At 37.2% G+C, this 27,639-nt stretch overlaps 3 protein-coding genes across 6 annotated transcripts in view; 1 reads left to right on the forward strand and 2 right to left on the reverse strand.

The window, feature by feature from the left end:
* NF1 (neurofibromin 1) overlaps positions 1-27,639 on the forward strand; it is a 238,183-nt gene that overhangs the window by 173,228 nt on the left and 37,316 nt on the right. For both annotated transcript variants that reach the window (XM_081109596.1, XM_081109597.1), the window contains 3 exons: positions 21,944-22,376; positions 22,935-23,275; positions 26,715-26,917. In XM_081109596.1, coding sequence (XP_080965722.1) covers positions 21,944-22,376; positions 22,935-23,275; positions 26,715-26,917 — 977 coding nt within the window. The remainder of the gene's footprint in view (positions 1-21,943; positions 22,377-22,934; positions 23,276-26,714; positions 26,918-27,639) is intronic.
* On the reverse strand, positions 910-9,163 carry EVI2B (ecotropic viral integration site 2B). Its single transcript, XM_081109598.1, has 2 exons — positions 9,079-9,163; positions 910-2,984 (listed from the first exon to the last, which is right to left on the reverse strand). Exon 2 carries the CDS (start codon positions 2,959-2,961, stop codon positions 1,609-1,611), a length of 1,353 nt encoding a protein of 450 aa, XP_080965724.1. The 5' UTR covers positions 2,962-2,984; positions 9,079-9,163; the 3' UTR covers positions 910-1,608.
* Positions 14,411-18,477, reverse strand: EVI2A (ecotropic viral integration site 2A). 3 transcript variants are annotated; one of them, XR_013996968.1, is made up of 3 exons: positions 18,265-18,477; positions 17,733-17,780; positions 15,080-16,015 (listed from the first exon to the last, which is right to left on the reverse strand). XR_013996968.1 is itself a non-coding variant. In XM_081109600.1 (2 exons), exon 2 carries the CDS (start codon positions 15,992-15,994, stop codon positions 15,299-15,301), a length of 696 nt encoding a protein of 231 aa, XP_080965726.1. In that variant the 5' UTR covers positions 15,995-16,015; positions 18,265-18,477; the 3' UTR covers positions 14,411-15,298. The 3 variants fall into 3 exon arrangements, 1 of the variants encoding a protein (XP_080965726.1); XR_013996969.1 differs by having other exon boundaries at positions 17,733-17,802; positions 18,265-18,475; XM_081109600.1 differs by lacking the exon at positions 17,733-17,780 and having other exon boundaries at positions 14,411-16,015.

Raw genomic sequence — 27,639 nt, forward strand, 5'->3', positions numbered from 1 at the left:
GCAAATTAACCTTAAAAGTTCAAAGTTTGAAAAACACATGAAAGAAAATTTTTAATGTGGAAGACAGAGAGAACCAATGTGGTATGACAGTAAACATCATACTTATTCAGGAAAAGTAAGCAGCTCAAGGAAGTGTTTCTGCAGATAAAATATTTTTTAAATATATTTTATTGATTTTTTACACAGAGGAAGGGAGAGGGATAGAGAGTTAAAAACATCGATGAGAGAGATGTGCCCGCAACCAAGGTACATGCCCTTGACCGAAATCGAACCTGGGACCTTTCAGTCTGCAGGCCGACGCTCTATCCACTGAGCCGAACCGGTTAGGGCTGCAAATAAAATATTTTAATGGTCAATGAGGGATGGCTTAAAAGATTTAAAAAGAAACATTGTATGTAAAATTTCAGTGTCCAAAAACCCGCTAGTTTTTATTAAATATGGAACTTAGTTTCTTGAACACCATGCTACAATAAATACTATTTTTGTTCAGAAAAATCCCAGAACTATGAGAGGTTCCAACATTCAACTACCAATAAAGTCACCACACTTCATTCTAAGTGACTGTTTCCCCCAGGAGTTAGGGAGGTAAGGAGAGTGAACATATGCTTGTTGGGCAACGGAGCGCTATTGCGGGCCCTGGCTGACATCTGCATAAGGGTATGCCCTGAACACACTCCAGCTTTGACAAAGATTGGGTTCATTCCTACTCTGATAACTCAGGTTTATCACTTGTCTGGTAATGGATAAAAAGAAATTCTGCACAAGAAAGACGGTTAAAGAGTTTAAATGTATGGTGCTTAAATGTCAAGTATGAATTTAATGAAAGTTGAGAACCATCTGTATTTCGATACAATATGTTTTTCTTGGGAAAATCATCCAAATTTGAAAGGAAGTGTTTTTGTTTTCTTTGTAAAATTTTTATTTTGTTTGAGTTCTTCAGGCATATAAAGAGGCTAGTTTCAAAATTTATGCTCCCCCAATAAGGTAAGAAAATGTCCACATTTTATGGTACATGCCCATTTTTTCCTGAGTAAATTTTCCCAACCCCCAAATTTGATATTTTAGTGTGTTTGCTTTACTATTTCCAATGAGAACTAAAAGGAAATCTCTCCATTTTTAAACATGCATTTTAATCACTCATCCCCATGAACTTAGAATATTTATTTTAATACTGGAGGTATTAATTTAAAATTTGGAGTTTGGTTTAAAACTTTGAAATGGAAAAATAAAATTTTATTTATTCAAGGTAACTTGATACACAGCTTTTCGGCGGGGGGGGGGGGGGACTATTGGGTGATACCAAGTATACATAGGTTATTCGTTTCCAAATGGTTAAGTTATTGACACATATACCATCCACATATGTAAAATATACTCTACATTAAAGTTAGAGGCTATAGCCAGTCAGTAGATCACTGTTATATATTAAAAAAAAAATTAAGCTTTACCTATGCACATGGGCTTTGAGCAGATTTTAAGTAGTTCCTGAATAAAAATCAAAATTGGCTATCAGTTGCCACTTAATATCTTACATCACATGAAGAAAAACAAAAGATAGAGAGTCCTTTGAAAAGGATGAAAAATCAGCTAATAAGCAAGCTGTGATGTTTATAACAGTTCTGCAGGTGGGGGTGGCAGGGATTCATTGAGATCTTGCTCAGAGTTAGGAAGAATACATAACTCCTGACATTGAATCTCATTGTTGGAATCTTCGAGGGTTTTCATCAAATCTGGTGGCAGGGTCAAGTTAGGTGAGTCAAGGGGAGGCGGAAGTGACTGTTCGTACTCAGAATTATGATCTTCACAGACTTGACTGAGACAGTCCAGAGATGGTGGGAGATTGGTGGAATCATTTGGAAGAGGAGATACCGTTGTCGTTGTCATTGTGGGTTCGTCAGATGTGTTACTCTCCTGTCCTTCCAAATCAAGAAGGGGAGGTGGAGGAGGCAGATCTGCGTCATCTGAAGAAACGGCAGTGCCAATTGTTGATCCACCAGCACTATCCTCAGATGTACCATTTCCTTGATCTTTTATTTTCTCTGTTTTGAGGTTGTTGGAATCGTCAATGTTTTCACTTGATTCAAACAACTTAATTTCTAAGTCATCTGCTAAAAGTGTGCTTTTGCCTGGTTTCCAGGCCATAAGTGAAATAATTGATTTACGTTTTGTGGATACTTCATTCTCTCTGATGTTATCCAAACATATATCAGGGGTTTCACCATCAGCGAATGGAGATCTGCCTGCCCAATTTTGGTCATTTAAAACTGGTTTTCTCAAGCATTTGCATAGCACAATCATGATAATAGCTACCAACATAGAAACCAGAATTACACCAACTATTATGGCAGCTGTTGAATTAGAATTGCTTTTATGTGGCATTTGTGTGTTACCAGTATCTCCTGTGATGAATCCTGGTGTAAACCTAGGTGTACTTTTGACAGCTGGTGTTGGTTGTATGGATAGATTTTGAATAGTCGGTGGTACTGGTTTTCCAGAAGAGGTGTGAACAGTTGATGGTCGTTGAGTGGATCGATAGACAAATGGTGGCGGTTGTCTGATAGAAGTATGGGCAGATGTTGGTAGTTGTCTGCCGGAGGTGAACACAGGTTGTGCTGTTTGTTGGGAGATGGTGTTGGCCGTGGGTGTTGGTTGTCTGGTGATGTTATAGGTAAATGGTTGTCCGGCAGTAGTATGTGCTGCTGGTTTTCCAACAGCAACTGCTGTTGGTTGTCCAGCAGCAACTTTGGCAGTTGATGGTCCAGAAGAAATGTCGTTGAGTTGTGTTGATTGACCCAAAGGGTTCCCTGTTGTGTTTTGAGAATTAGCCAAGACATATGGCATTGGTGATCTAAGTAAAGCAGACTGTGGTTGTGACTCTGTTGCATTTGCATTTGTCTCTGAGGAAAATGTATTGTTCAGGTATCCACAAAACAAAATTAAGATGAAATACTTGGGATCCATTTCAGAATGTTTCCTTTTTACCACTGGTTTTATAATGAAAAGAAAAAAGACAGACAATTAGGTCGCATTTGAAGTCTGGCATAAAGTAGTTAGGTACCTGATAAGTATTTATTATTCCTAATTTAGACTTGATACACTAAAGGCTAGTGTAAACAACTCTTGAATATACTCTAATTTACCATTCAACATTTGGATCTTATAACCAGTGTTTTCTCTTAATTGTTTCATAAGATCTGTACTTGGCCCTGCTTCATTACGTTACAATCCTTCATTTCACAAACTTCTCAAATACATAGGCTCTATATGCCGGTTCCATGTACTCCATATTTTCTCTTTCTTTGTGACTTGAAGTACATTGATTCTGCTGCCTTGAAGGGTACCAGAAACCATCTATTATTTTATCCAAAGATCTTTTCTTTCTATCTCTTTTTTCCCCTCTTTGACTATATTTATCTTAACTAACTATTCCTTCACTGCTATTCAAAGAGCTCTTTATAGTAGTCTTCCTTTTGTGTTTATCTCACTAGCTCCTGTTTTTCTCTTGTCTCCTAAATATTGGCACTTGATAGTTAGTCCTCATGTTACCTACTTTTCTTTGATCCTGAGTCTATAAGATTTCAGCTCTCTCCTTTATGCCAAAACTCCCAAACATGCACATCCAGCCCAAATCTCCTTCATTCTAGTTACATTTGTGTGACTTGTTGGTGGACATTTCCATGTATACATCCCACTATCAGCAAATTCAACGTTTACAACAGAATACCTCTTCATCTCAAAACTGACTCTCCCAACTTCTCTGTTTTAATGGTAATACCTGTGTACGTTTCTTATGCACAGAGTCTATTTTATGAGTAATCTTTGCAACATTATCATTGTTTAGCACTATAAATTTTATGTTAGCACCTCATATTTTTAAAGGATTCAGCTCAGAGTCCATGGCTCAAAATCCCAAGGTGAGCTTTGAATCTGGATGAGTCAGTTTTACACAGTTGGTAAAGGAGTTGTGCTGCTGCTTTCATTCATTTATTGATAAACATCATCTTTTTGTCAGGCCCTCTTCTAGGTTTAGAAGGTAGCGTAAGGGAACGATTTTAGTTGTAGAAACAAACAAGTAATAAATAATTACAATAATTTGATGAGTTTTCTCATAAAGGTATGCAGGAGATACACAAAGGAACCAATCTAGCCTGGGAAGGCTTTAGGGAAGGTTTCTCAGAGAAGTAAAACTTGAACTGAATCTTGAAAGATATGTAATTAAGCAAATAAAATATCACATCTGGGGGAACATCCAGGCATGGGTAAAGAAGGCATGTATATGTTTGCATGTATACATTTACAAATAGCTAGGGCTATTTGTAAAATGTGGCAGATGCTTAAATTTGAAAAGTTAAGTTCCAATTCTTCTTCTGTCACCTAACTTTCTATCTAACCATGAGAATTAGTCACTTAATCTGTCCTGTTCTCAACTGTCTTATCTCTAAAGTGAGGAGTTATAGTAAGACTATGTTCTGTGTGTAATATTCTTGTTTCACACACTCATTAATCACAGTGGTAACTATTCAGTTATTTTTTTACCTTAGGGGGTAAAAAGTCTCAGTGTTTTAGATCCCAGTATATATGATTAGAAACTATGGTTTTTCTATGATTCGTAGGCCAATCTGAGAGGGATTTGATGTTCTGTACAAGGTACAATAAAAGGAGGAGAGGAGCTCCCTCAACTTGTGCAAATAAGTAGATTTCAGTGTGTTTGAGTAGTTTTCATTACTTACTCCCCTATTACTTGGTACACAATGATGACAAATTGTCCTATTTTCATAGAAAAGAATGATTTTTTCCTGTACAGTCTCTTTTATTTTCTCTCTAATACTTCCAGCCTAAATTTAAAAATATTTCTTCTTTAAACTGCTGATGAATTAATCTTAAAAGCACATATGGCCAGGTTACTTTTCCCTTGCTTGTGATTCCCCATTGCTGTCAACATAAAATTCTCTACTGAGTTTTCTTCCTTCTGGCCTGAGCTTAACCAGTACCGACTCATATCTCTTAACTGAAGATTCTCATACAGCTTCTGAATGCACCTCTTCCCCATCTTACATACTTTCTGAGCACACACTTTGTTTCCTAAACAGACACTCTTTATTATGCTATTTTCACCGGCTTAAAGTGTGTTCTTTTTTCAAACCCAGCCTTTCCCCCCTTCTGACTGCCTATTTGAACTTGTCTTCATCTAGACCTCAGCTTAAATTCCTCTTCTGAAACCAAGTTCTCTGTGACTGCCAAGAGAAATTAGTCATTCCCTGAACCCCCTAGTTCTTGTTGTCTTTATGGTTCCTTAAATAATTCTTCATGTATTAAATTCACTTATACTTCTAATTTCTTAAATAATTGTGTTTATTTTTTATTACCTTTTCACATTTTCTTTTTATTCTCACTCCCTCAAACAAGATTATAAAGAACCTTGAAGAATGCAGACAAAAACAAATAAAAATACTTATCTAGAACATACTATGTGCTGTACTATCTCAGGTGTTTTACATACTTTATTTCATTTAACCTTTAAATAACTCTATGTAGAAGATAGAAAAATCCTTGATTTACAGATAAAGAAACAAATTCAAATGTGTTAAGCAATTTGCCCAATGTTATATCACTAATGGTGGCAGACTGGCAATTTATACCCGAGATCATCTGATTTCAAAGCATATGCTCTTTCTCTTGCTACCCTAAACTGCATTGTTTTTATATTTTGATTCTTTTACAAGAGGTTGCCATGTATTTTAGGAGCCCAGTACAGTTGGTTTCCTTCCATTTAACTTTTTCACTATTCATTTATACTTATACCAGAATGTAAGCAAAGAAAATGAGATCCAAGTTATTATCCATTTTATCCATTTTACTAAAGGCTTTTTAAAAATAAGTTTTTAAAAAATGTTTTTATTGATTTTTAGAGAGAAAGGAGGGGGCGGGATACAGAGATAAAAACGTCAATGAAAGAAAAACATCATTGATTGGCTGCCTCCTGCATGGCCCCTTCTGGGGATCGAGCCTGTAACCCCAAATGTGCCTCAACTAGCAATATCTTGGTTCCTGGATTGACATTCGACCACTAAACCACATTGACCAGGCACTAAAAGTTTAATAGTCAAAAAACTAGAATTTTTTTGGCATAAACATGGGTATTTGAATCACCTCTAGATGGTTGTCATTTCCTATCTGCTATTCTTACAGATTTCCACCCACCTGCCAAGAAAAGGCCTCATCAACAGATGTTATTCTTCAAAGTTTCCGTTTAGTTTTTTAAAAATGCCATTTGAAGCAACAGAAATACAGGCCATGAATTGTCTTCAGCCAAAAATGTTCTCTCTTTTGTGACTTTGCTTGAAATCTTTTTAAAAAACATACATAGTTCCTCTTTTCAATTAGTTAAAAAAAGGGGGCATTAGGGAAGGAAGAGCCCAAACAGGAATCATACTTAAAAACCCAGTTTAGTTTGTAAGATCAATTTTTATAGGTTCATGGCCTCTTTTGTCAGTAAGAAGATCATAGTACCTTCAGTATATGATATTTTTCACTCATCATTTAAGCCTTATGATAATACTAGAGGCCCGGTGCATGGATTCGTACACTGGTGGGGTCCCTTGACCTGGCCTGCAGGGATCAGGCCAAAACCGGCTCTCTGACATCCCCCAAGAGGTCCTGAATTGTGAGAGGGCGCAAATCTGTGCCCTGGGCGTCTAGTATGCATATAAAATTTTTGATTAATCTCTTCCTGCCCTCTCTCCTACCCCCTTCCCTCTGAGATTCATCAGTCTGTTCCATGTTTCCATGCCTGTGGTTTCCGCTCCTGCATTTAGCAACTGCCCCCTGCTGGTCAGTGTGCATTATAGCTACCGGTCGAGCAGTCAGCTGGTTGGCCAGTTGCTTAGGCTTTTATATATATAGGTGAAAACCAAAGTCTATTATTCTATGATAATATTAAAACCAAATTCTATTTCCCATGCTTCAATTAGTTGTCTACCCTCCTAGCATATGCTATGTCAGGATGCTTGAATCTGTGATAGAATTCTACACAATTTAGAATAGTTCAGAAAAGAGTGAGCAGGACTTTAAAAAAGAAATAGTGGGTATAATTGTGAAGAAACTGTGGCTTTTTTAAGTTCAGAGACAAGGCTTAACTAAGCATTTTAAAGTGCAGTTACAGTAAAGCAGGAGTTCCCATATATTAGACATATACTAAAAAGTATAATACATAAGTATATAAAGGTTCCAGCATTTAAAATTAATGCTGTTAAGTTGGACATGTAAGAAATATGTCATTGTCTTTTCAAGGGAATCAGATTTGAAGAGCATATCCTAGACATAGAGGCAAGTGTAAGTGAACAGTCTCAAAAATAGTATCTGAGTTTTAGTTACTTTGATAATAAGTTAACAATATAGATAGTTTAAAATTAGTAATAGTGTAACTTCAACTAGTGAGGTTATGAAACCGTAATAGGAATAAAACAACAAATCTATATCTTGAGGAAGAGTAGAAAGGGAAATGAACCTTGCACTATGATAGGTATTTGATGACCATCTTTTATCAATAATAATATCTACCATTTACTGAGTACCCACTAAATGCTAGCACTTTCCTATTTTACTGAGCAATGTAGTGTTATCTTCCAGATAAGGATACTGAGACAGCAGAGAAGTTGGGTAATTTGCCAAAGTGTCACAGCTCTGAATAGTGGCACTAATACAGAAACCATATCAGTCTTATACCAGAGCCCTTTCCTTCTATGCTGCACTGCCTTTCATAGTAAAATTATGAAATAAATGCTTTATGAAGAAATGAGATGTGAGCTCTCTGGGAATAGGTATGTAAGTAACTTATGGAGGTAGCCTTGTATAAAGGGCAGGAAAAGAGCTACTAAAAATAGATATGATAGTTTTGAATGATTACATATATAAGCTGTCATATTTGACATGATTTTTAAAAATTAGACATTGAAAAGGATCAGATTTATATTTAACATTTAAACTTACTCAGAATTCAAAATTTTCTTCTAAATAGAATTGTATTGGAATTAGTTGAAAAACACAAGTACTATTAAACTCTAAATTTAGGACTGGCCCTTTAAAAATATTTGCACAAGCGTTGTCTAAAAAAGAGATTAAAATCTTTATTTTCTAACTTTTGTAGTAGTTATGTAGAAGAAATCTAAAGTGGACTTCTTTAAGTGTAAGCCATAAGTATTTATGAAATGCTGATATAGGATATTATCGATTATGAATTTATTCATGATATTGTAAGTCTATGTAAACTCTTTGCAATTTTTATTTTTGAGGCTATTCACTTCAGCTTCCCAGTTTACTCATAGAGTAGTCATCTTTAATGCATATTAGCAATTTTCTATTGTTTACTCTGTGAGTGTTTTTTCTGTATCTGTTTTGCACTGTTTACTAAAGTCTCAGATAATATGACATAAATATGTAGATGATACATTTTATCATAACAGTTTTGTCTTAGTGAACTTTAAAAATATTTTCATGTCATCATTTTAATGTAATATTTTCATGTTATCATTCTTAAATATAAATTCTATTTGTATAAAAAATAAAGCATATATCATAATGATAATCAAGTACCTCATCTATATTCCATTGGCTTTATAAATTAAGTGAAGGTGACTATGGAAACTAAAGGGGATTAAAAAATAAAAATAATTTAAATCTATGGGTTGCATTATGTACAGGAAAATTTTATAAAAAGCAAATCAGAATTTTTAATTTATTTTGGGGTTGTAAATTCAGTCATATTCCATGGATCCTAGTTTTATTTCTAGCTGTTAGCTTTATCTGTCTTGGATATAGTTTATTTCTTTTAACTATGGAACTAAGGTTAGCAAAACCTAGGCGAAATTTTATATTATGCAAACCTAGGTGAAATTTTTTCTTCAAGGATAGTTCAACACTCAATAGTTTTTAATTCCACACAACAAAATCACAAAACCTATTATAGACGTCTTTAGACTAGCCGTTTACGTTTAAAACACTACTGTCGTTTTAGTTTTAAAAATAAGATTTAAATAAAACAAAGATCAAACCAAATTGCCTGTGTGAAATTTTTCTTACCTCAGCTGTTAACTTCTTTTGCAGGATGCTAAATTCTTGTTCTAACTGGACATTTTGGTGATTTGGCTAAGAATGCAAAAGGGGTGGTTCCATTTAGATTAAAAATGGTCCTCTAACAAACTGAAATGGTTTCTGTAGAAAAAGAGGAAGTTTATCAGTAGTTGGTTCCGGAAGTGCAATAAGCCACAAAATGACTAAGAAATACACTACTTTAACAGAACTTATTTTAAAACCCATTTTGGAGTTACATGATTTGAGTGCTTTTAATTAATGTTTGTAAGTAAACACTTGAGGCTCTCTAGTACTGTGATTCTATAATTTAAATATTTAGAATAGAGCTTTGGAGAGCAAATTGTATGTTCTAAGGAAAAACTGCCAGTTGGGTTATCACCCACAGTGAGATTTCTTTTGTAAGATGTGAATGATGAATTCTGTTTACTTGTATGACCTTAGGCAAGTGACTGCACTTCTGAATCACCACTTCCTCCTCTGGAGGAATATTTCTCTTCCTGAGTTGTTGTGAGGATTAAATAAGATAACATAGCATGTACAAATGTCTCGCAGTAGGTAGTAGTAAATGTTAATATTATTTCCTCATACATAATTTAGGCAAAGCCCAGGTAAAAGTATAATTCGGTTGTTGTTTTTTTTTCAAAGTATGTATACATTTTTATTATTTTTTTTAATTAAATCTTTATTGTTCAGATTATTACAGTTGTTCCTCTTTTTTCCCCCCATAACTCTCCTCCACCCAGTTCCCACCCCACCCTCTGCCCTTACCCCTCCCACTGTCCTCATCCATAGGTGTACGATTTTTGTCCAGTCTCTTCCTGCATCCCCACACCCCTTTCCCCCCAAGAATTGTCAGTCCACTCCCTTTCTATGTCCCTGGTTCTATTACATTCACCAGTTTACTCTGTTCATCCGATTTTTTATTCACTTGATTTTTAGATTCACTTGTTGATAGATATGTATTTGCTGTTCATAATTTTTATCTTTACCTTTTTCTTCTTCCTCTTAAAGAATACCTTTCAGCATTTCATATAATGCTGGTTTGGTGGTAATGAACTCCTTTAGCTTTTTCTTATCTGTGAAGCTCTTTATCTGACCTTCAATTCTGAGTGATAGCTTTGCTGGATAAAGTAATCTTGGTTGCTATTCATCACTTTGAATATTTATTGCCACTCCCTTCTGGCCTGCATAGTTTCTGTTGAGAAATCAGCTGACAGTCGTATGGGTACTCCCTTGTAGGAAACTGACTTTTTTTCTCTTGCTGCTTTTAAGATTCTCTCTTTGTCTTTTGCCCTTGGCATTTTAATTATGATGTGTCTTGGTGTGGTCCTCTTTGGATTCCTTTTGTTTGGGGTTCTCTGTGCATCCTGGACTTATAAGTCTATTTCTTTCCCCAGGTAGGGGAAGTTTTCTGTCATTATTTCTTCAAATAGGTTTTCAATATCCTCTTCTCTCTCTTCTTCTGGCACCCCTATAATTCAGATGTTGGTGCGCTTGAAGTTATCCCAGAGGCTCCTTACACTATCTTCATATTTTTGGATTCTTTTTTCTTTTTGCTTTTCTGGTTGGGTATTTTTTGCTTCTTCGTATTTCAAATCTTTGACTTGATTCTTGGGGTCCTCTTGTCTGCTGTTGGATCTCTGTATATTATTCTTTATTTCAGTCAGTGTATGCTTAATTTCTAGTTGGTCTTTTTTCATATCTTCCAGGGTCTCACTAAATTTATCGGTGGTTTCTAGAAAATTCTTGAAAAACCTTATATCCGTGGTTTTGAACTCTATATCCAGTCGTTTGCTTTCCTCCATTTCTGTCATTTGTGACCTGTTTCTTTCTCTCCGCATTTTTTATGCTTCTCTGTGTTGGTAGAGTGGCTTTGTGTGCTAGGTGTCCCATATGGCCCAGTGGTTCAGCCTCCCCAATTACCTGAGGAGGACAGTCTCGGTGCACCCCTTTGTGGGCTTTGTGCACAGTCTTGTTGTAGTTAAGCCTTGATTGTTGTAGGTATCACTGGGAGGAATTGGCCTCCAGGCCAGTTGGCTGTGAGAATCATCTCTATCTACAGTGGGAGAACTTCTGTGCTGAAGACACCCTTATGGGGCAAGACTTGCTTCAGTGGGGCTTTGGTGCTCACTGAGTCTACCCCCTGAGTGTGTCCCTTATGGATCTGAGGAGTTGTAATCTGGATGGTCCCACTCTGACCACTAGGTACACTGGCTCTTTGATCTAAGGAGGTGCTAATTTAGCCTCTTCCTGAGGCTACCCAGCAGGAGCTACGAAGAGATCTGCAGATTCCCCTACCTTGTTTGGGGTTTGGAGGTGCCCAGATGAGGCCCAGCTGTGAAGCAATGCAAGCTTTTGTGGGGCCTTGGGCCTTTTCTTGGAAGTTCTGGGTCTGTCTGGCCCAGCTGCAGTTTGTTAGGGAATTTTCAGATTGCAAAGGGCCAAGGCATTCATATGCAAAAGCCTCTGCCGCAGCCTGGGGGGGCGGGGTCTCAGGGAATCAAAGGGCGGAGCAAGCAGCTATGGCTGATCCTCAGCCCTGCCCTAAGGGGCCCCGAGTCTCAGTGTCCCGGTAATCACAGCAAGCACCTCTGAGAGAAAGCCGCCCTCGAGTTCTGAGTTCTGCCTGCTGCCAGACAGTCCAGTTTCTCCCCATATGAGTCTGGGTCCCCAGAGACTTCCCGGAACTGGAGTTCAGAGCAGTCGGGGGCTTGTGACCCCCTCCCGATTCAAAAAGACAGCCGCATCCTCAGTTGCCAGCCCTTGCTGCATGCACCTCCGTACCTCTGCACTTTACTTCCGCACCTCCTCTGAGTCTCAGTGTGCTTTTCTCTTTCCTTCTAGTTGTAGAATTTCCATTCGGAGGCAGCAATTTCCGGTGTTTACCTATGCCACCTATTACCTTCTCCCTAATTCGGTTTTTTTGACCAAATACTTTACCAAATGATTTTTTTTAATCCTCACCCGAAATTATTTTTTGGAGAGATTTTTTAGAGAGAGTGGAATGGAGGGGGGACAGAGAGAGAGAAAAACATCAATATGAGAGAGACACATCGATTGGTTGCTTCCTGCAGGCACCCTGACCAGGGCCCGGGAGCAAACCTGCAACCCAAGTACCTGCCCTTGACCAGGAATCAAACCCATGACCCTTCGGTTCCAGGGCCAATGCTCTAACCACGGAGCAAAACCAGTTAGAGCAGTTAAATGATATTTGAGTTCAAGTCCACAACTCTTTGATTATCTACAAAGTAGGTACTTCTCACATGGAAAAATAAATTCAGAATCACTTTTTAAATAAGTTAGCTGAGCAAAGTATATTGAAAAAAGTGGGAGTCAGTCTCAATAAAAATTTCTTTGGCCAGGTCACCTTCTACCCTGTTTCCTCATCTGAAAAATGGAGATCATAATTTCTAATTTATTATGGGATTAAATAAATGTAAAGTGCCTACCATAGCACGTGTTACAGTAGAAAAAAAAACGGTAAGTGTTAAACCATGCCCTGCTTTCCCCTGGTCACTGCAGAGGAACACAGATTATTACGACCCAGTTCTCAACTGCAAAGAACTTACTACTTTGTACAGAAAAATGTTTGAGGGGTCCTACTACAGAAAAGAATATAATAAAAAGGCTATAAATTTTTGATTCACTATTTTAAAATCCCTAAATTAAGTGAGTGGATCATAATACCCAGGGATAGAAAACAAAAGTGTCTTTGTTCAGAAATAACTTTTAACATTTGAACTCAAAACATATCTTAACTTCTCACTTTTAAACATTGCCAAGTTTGGAAAGAACTAGTTCTGTTTGTTCATAAGCTATCATTGGATGGTATCATTCTGAGGATACAAGTTTAATAGCCAAGGTAGGAATAATGAATTTTAATCCTGTAGTAGAAGCTTTCTTGTATTGTGAGAAAATGTTTGACCTGTATATTGAATATTGGTTGCCTAGCTAATTTCTTATTTTTAAAAAGACAGTAAATTATTTTAATTTCCTACAAGTATTTTTTTTTATTGTTTTATTAATGTATTACAAAGGGTATTACATATGTGTCCTTTTTTTTTGTTCCCTGCCCTTGACAATCCCCTGGCCTCCCCTACCCCCCAGTGTCTTATGTCCATTGGTTATGCTTATATGCATGCATACAAGTCCTTCGGTTGATTTCTTTACAAGCATTTATATATGATACTTGATTCAAGGAGTGCTTTGTGGTATCAGTATGTATTCCAGTACATAATCTCAAATTTTTAATTTGTACAAAACCAGAGCTCTGCCTAGTTTCATTTCAATCTGGTTCCTTTTACCCCTCAAAATTCAGCCTCCTTCCTGTCACCATGCTTGGCATGAGTATTCTCTGCTTTCCTTTGGACTTTGTTGACATTTAGATTCATCTGGAATAATATAGATATGATTTGTTATTTAGGGAATGAACTTTATGACAAATGGTAATACATTGATGATAAAATCAATGCTCTATTTTCCCCTTTCATTTTAAGATGTAACCTAGATCGTTGGCACCATAGAACTTGTAAGAAGTGAATTTAACCAAGAGCAGTATTATCTAGGGAGTTATGCAAAAATTACGAATGCCTGTAGCTCACCCCATTCCAATTGAATCAGAAGGAGAGGGTAGGAATAAGGCATTGGTGAGTTTTTTAAACTCCAGGTGATTCTGATACACAACCAGGATAAGAATCGTCAACCTAGAAGGGAGAGTAAGATTGTGGTTATACAAAATATATAAAATATTTTCCTAAATGGCTAGCATATTTGTCCAAAATAAATGATCAATAAGGAATGTGATTTTTAAAATGTGGCCTGGCATTTAATTAATATGCCATGTCAAGTTCAGTAAATAGTTGGGAAGTCTCTCAGACCAACTTTTTGTAATATGTTTAATTGAAGATTAAAGTCTTTACTTAAATGTAAGTCATTATTTTACTTGAAGGTAGTTTCTTAAAATATTAAACATGCCCTGGCCAGTGTGGCTCAATTGGTTGAGCGTCGTCTTGTGCACCAAAAGGTTGCCAGTTTAATTCCCAGTCAGGTTAGATGTCCATTTTGGGTTTGGTCCCTGGTCGAGGTGTGTACAGGAGAAAACTGATTGGTGTTTCTCTCTCTCCCTTCCCTTCCTCTCTCTCTAAAAAAATAAATAAAAGTATACTTTTTTAAAGGCTAAATATTTACCTAAAGTAGCCTATTGCCAAATTCTCTCTCTCTCTCTCTCTCTCTCTCTCTCTCTCTCTCTCTCTCTCTCTCTCTCACACACACACACACACACACACACACACCTTTTCTTTGCTCATATCCCATTGATAGTAAAAAAATGAAATTGGTCATTTATTAGGCCACTTGGCATCCTTGAAGTTGAAAAATCAACTTTTGGATATTTGCTACAAATAATCCAAAGAGCAATATTTATACAATAGAGGTATGTTACACTTAAACAGTAAGATATGCTTTACATTTACAGGTAGTCTTCTGTTGTGGCCATAATCTCATCTGTTTCAATTGTGCTTTATGTGTGTTCTTATGTGTGTTCTCTCAGATAGTAAAGTGAATGCAAATATACGTAGTCAGTTTTATTCTAACAAAGTCTTAATTTATTATACAAAATTAAAAGTTCTAATTAAATATTTATAGTAGAAAAACATTTTCTTATGTTTGCATATATAAAGATGAAAACATCTAGCATAAAATTAGCTGTGTTGATTTAAGAGCTGGTATGGATTTTTTGTCACATTCAGCAAAGGAAGGTACCATTAAACTATACAGTTAGAAATTTGAATTCTGTTAGATGTTGAAGCATATATTTGCCTCTAAGGACACAGTAAAACTATTCAAAAGTTTACTTATTTTCCAAGATCATCTAACTACTATTGCTGAACAAGAAATATTTAATTGTCAATTTCTATTTCTATTAGTCAGTTTTTTCAATTTGTCTTTAAAATCTTCCTTACATTTTTGGTTGTTTTATTATTTGCTTTTTAAAATATTCAGTGTCAGGACAAAAGTACACCGTTTAAGTAATTAAGTAAGCAGGCATACGTCTCCCTTTCTCACCTGCTTAATTCTAAATTGCAAGGCCTGCCGTGTAAAATTTTAGATCATCAGACCAACATGTTGACATTAAATATCAAACTGACTTCATTTTTACTTCCTAACGTTTCCCATTGCTACTTTGCATTTTTCTTCACTAAAGCATCTGTTAGTTAGTGAGTTTTCCAGTTCCTTCTTCATCTTTTTTTTCCCTTGTAGCTGTGAGCACTCCAGCAGATTGCATCATTAGGTTGGGCCCTGTGAGCTGTTTTGCTCTGTTCCAAGTGTCTGATTCAGCAGGCCATAGACCGCTGCTTGCCAGAAAATCGCCATTGCTTCGAGGCTGGCGCTTGCCTACTTGTTTTGATCGCTTGAGATATGAGAGTTTGTTTGCCAGAATCACTGTGGATAGAAATAGAAGGGTGCAGATAAGAAAAAGCACTGCAATTATAATTAAGCAAACTAGCATAGCCATTTTGTTGTTGTTTTCCTCACAGGCTTCTTTTTTGAAAATTTCACTGTGACTTTTGCTTGTGTTTTCGATGCTCTGTAATGTCGGAGCGCTGTTCCTAGCAACCGAAGGTGTATAAAGCTCCAGTTCAGATTTAGGGGTGAAAGATGTGATGTGAGGCGATGCTGCTATTTCAGGCATGTTTGTAGAATTGCTCCTTTTATCTACTTGAGTTGCAGAGTTTGTGTTACTGTTTTCGTTTTGGTTTCTGCCTGTCTTATTTTGAATATCTGGATCCCAGACAGTAGTGTTGTTAGCCCCCAGATGGGTATAGTTTGTTCTTGTTCCAGAAGACAAAGAAAAAACTGTTGTCATCAGAAAGGCAAGATGCAGGTAATGACCTGTGTGTTTCATGTCCGTGATAATGCCAGTAACCTGTTGGGGATAGAAATATAATTTGAGAATTTGTAAAAGAGTTAACGGTTTCTGATTTTGGTAATTGTATTAAAAGATAAGACAGCTGATATGTTACAAGTAAGCTGCAAGCTCATGCCTGACATTTGCAATTCCTTCTTAACCATTTTTTTTTCTATTAGGCTATACATAAAGAAACAATTTTAATTTCTGTTATTCTTTTAAGTGAATGCCATGGTTTTATATTGTGTCCTCCCTCTTAAGCATGCTAGACTTCAGCTTTGAGTCATATACTTCTGCTTTTTTTGATTCCTCCCCCATTTAAGGATCCTTTTTTGCAGAAACTCCCCACCTTCTAACATATGTGTCATCAGTCTTTATAGTAAAGGAGAAATGTGGCTTTAGGCATTTTGCTTCATGCATGAAAGTAGCTTTTTTTTTCCTGGTCAGGAAAGGGGAAATGTGGTACCAACCAAAAGAAAATGGACTTCAAATAGGAATTCAGGGTGGGTATTTTTTAATTTTTCCTTCTTGGGTATTTATCTTGAAGCTTAGAATAAAGCTGGTACTTAGAAATATATCCCCAGGATTTGTGAAAGCAATTTTATGGCGATGGTTCTCTCTTTTCACCTCTGTATCCCCTGACTGACTGTGGCTTTCCGAAAGCAAAGGCCAAAGGCAGCATGCCTGTTTTCTCAGCCTGAAAATCTGGCATTACAAAGAAAAAGAGGCAGAACTCTTCTGAATAATCTCAAAGGTTTAACAAAAGTTACTGACTTTTTTATATTATTTATGCCTAGCATTTTTTCCTGTGAATATTTTGACATAATTTTTGAAATAAAGTATACAGTAAAATAGAAGTAGAGCCTCAGGATCATGGGATTTTAGACTGAAGTGGGAAGTCAAGGCAGATGGTAAGCATCTCAACATATAAATAAAAAGGTTGCATTTCAGTTTTGGCTCTGAGCTCCCTGGAAGCCAGTACAAAAAGGGGATAAGACTGTTCTAATTCTCATTATCCACCATAGAATTGGTGATTTAAATAGAACTGGTATATCTGTTCAGGGACTGGTAAGCCAGAAAGACTTACCACCATTATTGAACTATCCCTTTTATAATAATATTCCAATTTGTTGGAGCTACTTTTATAGATTTTTTATTGTTAGTAATCATTTAAGGGAACTAGAAAAAAAAACTAGATTATTCTCCTTTTTTAATGCAGCTTTGATTCCGTTGATCTAGGAGGGATCTGAAATTCTTCATTTCTGACCCAACTCCCAAGCAACATAGGTGCTACTGCTAGTCAGTTTCACAGTTTTATAAGAAATAGTGTATAAGAAGTAGCTTATAATAAATGATACTAACTGGAAATTAACCTATGAAATAATATCACCTATTAATAGTAGGGAGGAAAAAAACTTTTATTATGTGCTCTAGAATTAAGATTACTTTTTGGATTTTGACCTTTAGTAAACAGTGAAAGATAAGGTGCATTGACTTCTACGTAATAGTGTTCAGCTTCCATTTTTAAGTTGAATGGCATAAATCTTTGCCTTCTTTATGATTCTTTCACAGAGGAATACTTTAAATTGGGTTAGCAAGCAATTTCCATCCTTTTATACTAGACTGGCCATCTGCATAGATGGTAAAATAATCTAAAGTGGGTTGTTATTGTCACATTAGTTTGTTAACAGTGTAGTACGCACCCTAGCATTCGCACACATTTAACAATGCTTACCACGGGATGGACAATGGGCCCGCTGTTGATTGTCTTCAGCCAGATGTGCTGTCATCCCCAAATAAACAAACTGTTAACAAAATGAGACTTTCTCTTATCCTTACAAGTTCCCAAGAATAGAGGACTGTCTCTGTATCCCTAATTTAAACCAATGAGGCCAGGTTATGTTATCAAAAGTGTCTGTGTGTGTTTTTAATCTCTGGTCATTTTCAATAACATATTTAATGCCTAAGCATTAATAATAATAAATTTATTTTTTAAACTTTTTTTCATAACCAAACTTTCTAATTGACTGTAGAATTTAAACTCAGATCCTTCCTAGTTCTAATTTAAAACTCTATATTGATAATAAATCTTTCTCATTTCTAACAAGTTTTACCTAACAGGACAGAAAAAAAGCATACATTTTCCATCACTTTTGATTCTACTTTGTTAGTAAGAGTCGTAGGTACTATTTGAAGCACTTCCTCAAACACGAATCTGTACAAAGTTATAAGTAAAAGGCATAAGAAAAGCCATATATATTACCTACCTTGCAAAATGGTTGGTCAAAATCTGATTATAACCTTATTTTAACAAGCCACTTCTTTTCTTGTCTTTAAGCACAGCTTGCAGTAATATAAAGCAGAACAGACTTGGAGAAATAGGAATGTTCAAGTAAATCTGCAGCAAAAAAGGGCATGTACAGCTAGCTCTCCACTTTTCGAACCAAACCACAGATGATGACACATTTCCTTTTCTCCGCAACTAGAGCACATGTCACAGGGGAAAAAAACACCCGAATCTCTAACTTGTCTAGTTGGCCACTGGCATGACAGGAGGCTTTGTGGAACAAATCCCGCCTCCGGGGCAGGGAGGGTTTTTCTCTTACTGTCTTTTGACCTTATGCTCATTATATATGCCTGCTTTATATGCTTTTGGGTGACATATTAGTATCATTCAAAAGAAGATGAAATGGCATTTTCCCTGCAGCATTAAAATCACCTCTAAAAATTTTATTTGTCTGCACAGATTGATTTGATAAATGAGTTTGGAGACCTGAGGTATTGGTCAAATAGTAGAAACAGTGATATACATAACCCACATCTCAAATTATGGAACTGCAACGATTTGAGAAAGTACATAGTAAATTTAGATTATATAGGACAGAACATGCTTTTGTGTGGTTTAGTGTGTATACACACACACACACATACACACACACAGCCTCTGTCTCTGTCTCCCTTTCTCTCTCTGCTCCCCCCTTCTTTCTCTCTCCTTCCCCCTTGAATGTCCTTTCATCACCTCATTTTTCTCCCATAAGTGGCTGCCCCTCATGATCTCTCTGTTTTTGTTCATGATAGCAACATTCTTTGTAATCTCAGAGACTTGTTTTATAGCAAGTCCTTTTAATTCAAGTCCTTTCTTATAGCCCTGATCTGACCTAAGACAATGTTGATTTTTCCTTTATATTCTTAGATCAGTTTCTTTTTTATGATCACCATAGTACAGTTTTGAGCCACATAATGACAGGCCACATGTACAATGGTGATCCCATAAAAATACATAATGGAGCTGATAAATTTCTATTGCCACTAGTAGCCATGGTAACATCATAGCACAACACATTGCTCACGTGTTTGTGGTGATGCTGGTGTAAACAGACCTACAGCACTGCCAGTCATATAAAAATATAGCTCATACAATTACAATATTAGGCCATACCATCTAGGTTTGTGTAAATGCACTCTGATGCATTTGTACAACGATGAAATTGAACGTTTCCCTATATTGTTAAGTGGTGCATGACTGTATTTTAAATCCTTATTAGGCCATGTCTAGAGTACTATATCTTTTTTACTAGCCCTGACGCCTTTATATGTATATTACTTCCTTTGATCATATCACCCCTTTCTTTAAAAATCATAGTTGAATAACTCCTTAACACCTATAGCAATGTTTCAGAAATGTTCATGCAAATAACCATTAGATGAGAGGGTTTTTTTAAAAACAATGAAAACTGCCAGGCCCCATGTCATAGATTTATATGTACTAGTAGGTCTGGGCTTGGACCAGGAACCTGCATTTTTATCAGGCACCACAGCTGATTCTCATGCTGGTGTGACACTCTGAGGAATACTGAGCTCTTAGGAGAAAACCTAAGCCCCTTAGGTGAACAGTTTTGGTCCCTTCACAATTTAGCTATTATGTATTTTTCCAGCTTTATCTCTTAGAACTTCTCTGTGTGAATCCTCCATTCTAGCTAAACTAGCTGACTGTTGACCTCAACACTCCTAGTGACCTATCTCTTTCCTCTTTGCCTCTCTCCATGAGGTCTGCCAGTCCCTCCTCTCGTTGAGTTTGAAGTTCCTCCTATCCACGTCAGCTGGTGTGTCTTCTAAGTAGCTTTCACGGACTACCCAGTTTGTATTGATCCCTCCCTCTTCTGAACTTAATAGCACTATTTTTCTCTGTAGTTCCTTTGATGTGATTATATACTACCTCATACTTTTTCTTTGATCTTGAAATGTTTTTTTATTTTTGAAATATATTTTTATTGATTTCAGAGAGGAAGGGAGAGGGAGAGAGTTGGAAACATCATTGATGAGAGAGAATTATATTGATCAGCTGCCTCCTGCACGGCCCCTACTGGGGATTGAGCCCGAAACCCTGGCATGTGCCCTGACCAGGAATCGAACTGTGACCTCCTGGTTCATAGATTGATGCTCAACCACTGAGAGACAACAGCTGGTCTCTTTTACTTCAAAATCATATAACTTGTCCCATTTTTATCTTACTTCCAACAAGATTAAAAGCTTCTGAGGTGAGGATACTCATCTTAGCCTAGGTCAGCCGTGGGCAAACTACGGCCCACGGGCCGGATCTGGCCCGTTTGAAATGAATAAAACTCAAAAAAAGAAAAGACCGTACCCTTTTATGTAATGATGTTTACTTTGAATTTATATTAGTTCACACAAACACTCCATCCATGCTTTTGTTCCGGCCCTCCGGTCCAGTTTAAGAACCCATTGTGGCCCTCGAGTGAAAAAGTTTGCCCACCCCTGGCCTAGGTTGTAGGAGTACTGCCAGAGTCATCAAGTATGGAACATTGGGCCAAAGTTCATATAGGTTATTTTGATTGAAATTCTAGTACTGTGTTCTTCAGGGCTTTCTGTTGGTCCTGACCTTGGCTACACACATTGTTTAGCATTATTTTTAGTATAAGCAACATATGACTAATATGGCTGGCTTAATATAAAAAAAAATGGAACTTATTGGTTCATACAACTGAATAGTCCAGGGATAAATTTGATCCCAGGAGAGGCTTTATCTAGGACTCCAATGAAATGCTAGGGCCCCAGTTTCTTTATTTCTCTGCTCCGTATCTTCAGTTTTTAGTCATGCTTTTCTTCAGATCTCAAGATATGAGCTAACAACTCCCAGGGCTCTGTGTCCCCTTGTTTATAAGTCTAAATTTCCAAGAGTTTAAACTGCAGTGTCTTAATTGGGCCTCTTTGGCTCTGGTTGTCCTAATTTGAGTCATTTGATCACTACTGAAACATTCTCTCTGGTCAAGATAGGATAAATGAATTCACAAAGCTATTCAGTTCTCTCTAGGGCTCCAAGTGGGTCATTCCCACCCAGACTGTTCACCTGGGAAGTTTGGTGGGCCTGGAGGCAACTTACCAGTGTCCACTGCCTTCTTCCTTGATTGACTGTGATGGACAAGTTTGTTGTTACTGTCATAGCTCAAAGTTTTCAAATTGGAGATTTGTCCCTTCTGTTTTACTTCAGCATTACTTCTCAATGTCTAAAGAACAACTGATTTAGAAAAAGGATCCAGCCCTGGCCAGGTGGTTCAGATGGTTGGAGCATCATCCCATGCATCTAGGTTGTGGCTTTGATCCCTGGTTGGGGCATATACAGGAGGCAACCAGTCGATGTTTCTCTCTCACATTAATATTCTCTCTCTCTCCCTCTCACCCTTTATCCCTCCCTCCCGTTCCCTCCCTTTCACCCTCTCTCTTGATAATCAATAAAAACATATCCAAACATATCCTTGGGTTAGGATTAAATAAAAGGATCCAGACTTTGTATAATTTTTGTATTATTGTTAGTTTTCTCTAGAAAGCTAATCAGAAAATAAAGTAATAAAATAGATTAGTAGCATCTATGTATCTATTCAGAACTCTGTTAACAATCTGTGTCCTTTTTTTTGTCATCTTTTTTAGGTTCAAAACTGGTCAAATCAACGGTGATTTGCTAATATACCATGTCTTGCTGACTTTAAAGCCATATTATGCAAAGCCATATGAAATTGTAGTGGACCTTACCCATACTGGGCCTAGCAATCGCTTTAAAACGGACTTTCTCTCCAAGTGGTTTGTTGTTTTTCCTGGCTTTGCTTATGACAATGTCTCTGCAGTTTATATCTATAACTGTAACTCCTGGGTCAGGGAGTACACCAAGTATCACGAGCGGCTGCTGACTGGCCTCAAAGGCAGCAAAAGGCTCATTTTCATAGACTGTCCCGGGAAACTGGCTGAGCACATAGAGCACGAACAGCAGAAGCTACCCGCTGCCACCTTGGCATTGGAAGAGGACCTGAAGGTGTTCCACAACGCGCTCAGGCTGGCTCACAAAGACACCAAGGTTTCTATCAAAGTAAGTGCCACTCTGTTAGCTTCGCTGCCTTTCTTGACTAACCAGACTGTACGCTGGCCTTCCTAAGTGCCCCTGTGGTACTGTAACAAATGTAAAGTAAGTCCAGAGAGAGAACTAAGCTTTCTATCTTCATGGAGTCCTGTGGATGGTACAAGATGTGTACACTTAGTTCTAGGTTAGGTTGGAGATAGTAGAGTACTGTAGAGAAGGCAATTTGCTCTATATTAGTCAGATGGCACAAATGTGTGGAAATTATCTAGTGAGAATTCTGATTATGGCATGCTTTTTGCAGAATGAGAAACAAGAACTTTCAGGATAAAATCAGTAGTTGTCCATAGAATTCTTGACCTCTTTTTAAAAACAAATTAATTTTTTCTGATGTTTTTAGTCTCTTTGAGAGCATTTATTACAATAATTGTTTGCATATGTAATGGTGGTAACTCTTTCTTATATGGCAAACATAATATTTTGGTTGGTTGGTTGGTTTGGGGCCTCTTACAATTCAACATAATGGAATTTAATTCTTCTTCACTCCACCCTCTCACCACCACTTTCCAGGTTGGTTCTACTGCTGTTCAGGTAACCTCAGCAGAGCGAACAAAAGTCCTGGGGCAGTCAGTCTTTCTCAATGATATCTATTATGCTTCGGAAATTGAAGAAATCTGCCTAGTGGATGAGAACCAGTTCACCTTAACCATTGCAAACCAGGGCACACCACTCACCTTCATGCACCAGGAGTGTGATGCCATTGTCCAGTCTATCATTCACATCCGGACACGCTGGGAGCTGTCGCAGCCAGATTCTATCCCCCAGCACACCAAGATTCGGCCAAAAGATGTCCCTGGGACGCTGCTCAATATCGCATTACTTAATTTAGGCAGTTCAGATCCTAGTTTACGGTAAGTTATTTAAAAAATGCACTTCAACTTTATTTAAGGTTTATTGCTTTTAAAGTGAACCACTTAGTAAGCTGTGAAAGCAGCCTCTACCCTAATACTGTAAATTGGGAGGTATGCTATGTTGGTTAACCAGCATGACCTCATCAAGCTGTGGCATATTCACATGAACTGTGGAATTTCAAATAGGGTGATTCACACTAAACCAATATATGTTCTTTGTCCAGGAAACTTTCATCTGAAACAGACAACATAGCAGTTTTGGGGGGTTTTCCCCGAAATTTGTATTTTATTAAGTCTACTCCCAAATTAAGTTTCCCTCCTCTGAGTCTTCTAATTAAGTTTTCCTGTGTTCAATGTATATCACTATTAAGGTCCCTCGCAGTTAAATTTGATTATCATTGTTTGCTAAGGAAGGTTTAATGTTCCATAACTCAAACAATAACATTGTTGCATATTTTCCATCTATGTGACTTTAACAAAATTCTTGAAAGAAATCTTGAGATAAATATAGATGTCATCTGAGCAGAGATAATTGGTTCTGTTTAGGCTTAATAATCTGGACACAAATCAGGAAAGAGCATGGTCTATGTAGTCAGTAGATTTGGTTTATTTATTTTTGTAATATATTTTTATTGATTTCAGAAAGGAAGGGAGAGAGAGAGAGAGAGAGAGAGAAACATCAGTGATGAGAGAGAATCTGCTGCCTTCTGCACGGTCCACACTGGGGATCAAACCCACAACGTGGGCATGTACCCTTGACCGGAATCAAACTCAGGACTCTTCAGTCCATAGGCTCTATCCGTTGAGCCAAATCAGCTAGGGCTCAGTAGATTTGGTTTAAATATAGATCAGTTATGTATGCCTTTAGGCAAAGTACTGAACCTGAGCTTGTTTCCTCATTTTTTTTTTAAATGCTGGTTCTTTATTATTTTTTTTTTTAATATATTTTTATTGATTTTAGAGAGGAAGGAAGAGGGAGAGGGAGAGAGAGAGAAACATCCATGATGAGAGAGAATCATGGATTTGCTGCCTCCTGTAAGTCCCCCACAGGGGATCGAGCCCACAACCTGGGCATATGCCCTTGACCGGAATCGAACCAGGGACCTTTCAGTTCACAGGCCGAAGCTTTATCCACTGAGCCAAACCGGCCAGGGCTTGTTTCCTCATTTTTAAAATAACAATGTCATCCTTATATACTTACAAATATTTAATAGTATGTCACATAGTATAGTATAGCCCCTAGCAAATACTTTGTGCTTAGTATATATTATTTCCTCCCAACTTCCCCACCCTCCTATCCCTCCACCCCTGTGTGTCTCTTTGTACTTCTTCCTCTTTTCCGGTCTCTATTTCATGTTAGGATAATTTTTTCTCCAAAGTACCTTGAGACTGTCAAGGTTTTTACATATATAAATTCTTAGCTTCAGGAAATCTTCCCTAGGATATAACATAGCCCAGGTTTAATAAGTGGACCTTTTAGGATTCCAGATCTCTCTATTTAAAAGGGGAAAAATATCAAGATTTTTTTACATGGGTGGGTCTCATGGGGTTCGTGAACTCTCAGAAATTATGCACAAGATTTTGTGTATTCTTTGCTCTTATTCTCTCAGAGAAGTCTGATACCTACCCCCACATTGAGGGACCCCAGTTTCTTTTCTTTTACTTTAGAAAGAGAGAGGAAGGGAGAGAGAGAGAAACATCACTTTTTTGTTCCACTTATTTATGCATTCATTGGTTGTTTCTTGTATGTGCCCTGACCAGGGATCAAACCGGCAACCTTGGCGTATCCAGATGACTCTGTAATCAGCTGAGCTACCTGGCCAGGGCCAGGACCTCAGTTCTTTATAGTTGTTGAAATATGCAGAGAGTAGCCCTAGCCGGTTTGGCTCAGTGGAGAGAGTGTCGGCCTGTGGATTGAAGGGCCCTGGGTTCAATTCCGGTCAGGGGCACATGCCCAGGTTGCAGGCTTGACCCCAGTAGGGGGCGTGCAGGAGGCAGCCAATCAATGATTCTCTCTCATCATTGATTTTTCTATCTCTTTCTCCCTCTCCCTTCCTCTCTGAAATCAATAAAAATATGCTAAAAAAAGAAAAAGAAATATGCAGAGTAGTCAATGTCAAAATGGTATAACTCAGAATTCCTAGGAGTTAGTAAGAGATACATAAACTTAGAAACAGTAATCTTAATATTCTCATTTGGGGAAAATGGAACCTTTAATATCTAATTTAAAGTTCCTCATCCAAGAATGCTAACAATCTTCTAAAAATCATTTGCTTGGTAAAACTGTATTCTTCTGTGAAATAAAGCATGATGACAGCTTCTGCTTTTTGCTGGAGCATGTCATGCCAGAGAAAATTCCTTCTGGCAGACTTAAACTTCAGCGGCGTTTCCTCCCTCTGTGTCTATTGCATAAATATATTAGTATGATGGAAGTTCAGAGGCAAGGAAAACCTGAAAATTACTGAGCAATCAAACCATTTCTTTTGCTCTATAGGAGAGAAAAATAAAAATAAAAAATGAATCTGAGTTTTTTGAGCTGTCTCCTAAATTGTTTAAATCTATTTTCAGACATTTATAAAGGAATTTTTTGTTCTAATGAAATCTGGATAGATATATATATATTAAGCTTTTTGTTTGTTTTTTATTTTTAATAGTTATGTGGAAGGGGTTCATGGAAGAATAGAGGGGGACTTGATTATGTTAAAAAAAAAATTGTAGTATAGCTTGTAGGACACCCAGGAAGAGATTCAGTAGATGCCAATTAAAGATTTTAACATTTTAATATAATGAGGGGCCATTTCATTTGCCTTCTTATGATCTGCATTATAATTGGATCTAGCAGGAGGAGGAACCATAATTTGAGTTTCAGCTTCACTGAATATGCAGTATGCCTTACTCTTTCTTTCTGTTAATCATAAACCACTCATCTTTTACGTCACAGTGAGATGTCTTTTAGGAAGGCCTTATCCTCATTTGTCTTAGGAGCCTCAGAGTGCTCTTCTGGTTATGTCAAGAATTTCCCTTTGGGAAGGCAGGGGAAGGGGCGGGTGGGAAGAGATCAACCAGTGAATTTGTATGCATATGTGCATAACCCATGGACACAGACAGTGGGATGGTGAGGGCCTTAGGGTGGAAGGTATGGGAACAGGCTGGAAGAGGTTAATGGGGAAAAAGGAGGACCTATGTAATACTTTAAACAATAAAGATTTAAAATTTAAAAAATAAAAATAAATTTTAAAAAACTATTCCTTTAAAAAGAAAATCCCTGAGTGATCAAGGGGTATTTTACTCTAGAATCATAACAACTCTAATTGATCATAAATTTAAAAAATAGTTGATTATGCTTTGTAATAAAATCACAAGTTGTATGTTATGAAAAAACTTTGGAATTATAAAAAAAAAAAAATTTTTAAACAAATTCATCTGTGTTTTCTCCTAGGTCAGCTGCCTATAATCTTCTGTGTGCCTTAACCTGTACCTTTAATTTAAAAATCGAGGGCCAGTTACTAGAGACATCAGGTTTATGTATCCCTGCCAACAACACCCTCTTTATTGTCTCCATTAGTAAGACGCTAGCAGCCAATGAGCCACACCTCACCTTAGAATTTTTGGAAGAGTGTATTTCTGGATTTAGCAAATCTAGTAAGTAATGATCATTTCCTTTAATGTGTTAACAATAATTCTAAGAAAATTCAAAGAAAACGCTTTCATTTCAGGAGTTACCAGTGAAATCTCTAATTGATTTTGTTTTTACCTCTTTACCTCTTTTAATTTTTCACTTGTGGTACTCTGTAACTGAAGGCACTCTGAAAGGACTTGTGGCATACCACACTGACAGATCCACTAAAATCTTGGCAGTAAATCAAGGTGGCAAAGTTTTGATACCTTACAGGCCTCTGAACCCACTCACAAAGTATTTTTCTCAACATGCTTCAGTTTAATTAGCTTCAGCATTTCTCTACTTAGATTATTCCAAATTAGTAAAACATCTACATTGTCTCCTTGATTTAGGGAAATATTTTCTCTTTTCTTCAGCTTGACTTTGAATTATGAATTATTGTTCATGTACAGTTCCTGGAGAGTGCAGTGCATATAATTCAGGTCCAGGGTCAACTCCTGACTTGGCTTCAATAAGTCTCATGGATTCCACACCTACTCTTCACGCCTGTCGATCGTCATATCCTGCAGTAGTATAAATGTTGCTGTTCTCACAGCTCCCTTACTGACATTTCCCCTTTCTTTCTCCATAATGCATAAGACCTGTTTTTCTGCATTTAAACACATTTCTTGATTGTTCTGCATTGGATAATTGAGAGCTTTGACAATTCATCAAAATCAGGCCACTATTTTTTTTTTTATAATAA

This window comes from Myotis nattereri (genome assembly GCF_964212035.1).
Source record: "Myotis nattereri genome assembly, chromosome: 16".
In the NCBI taxonomy this organism is placed as follows: Eukaryota; Metazoa; Chordata; class Mammalia; order Chiroptera; family Vespertilionidae; genus Myotis; species Myotis nattereri.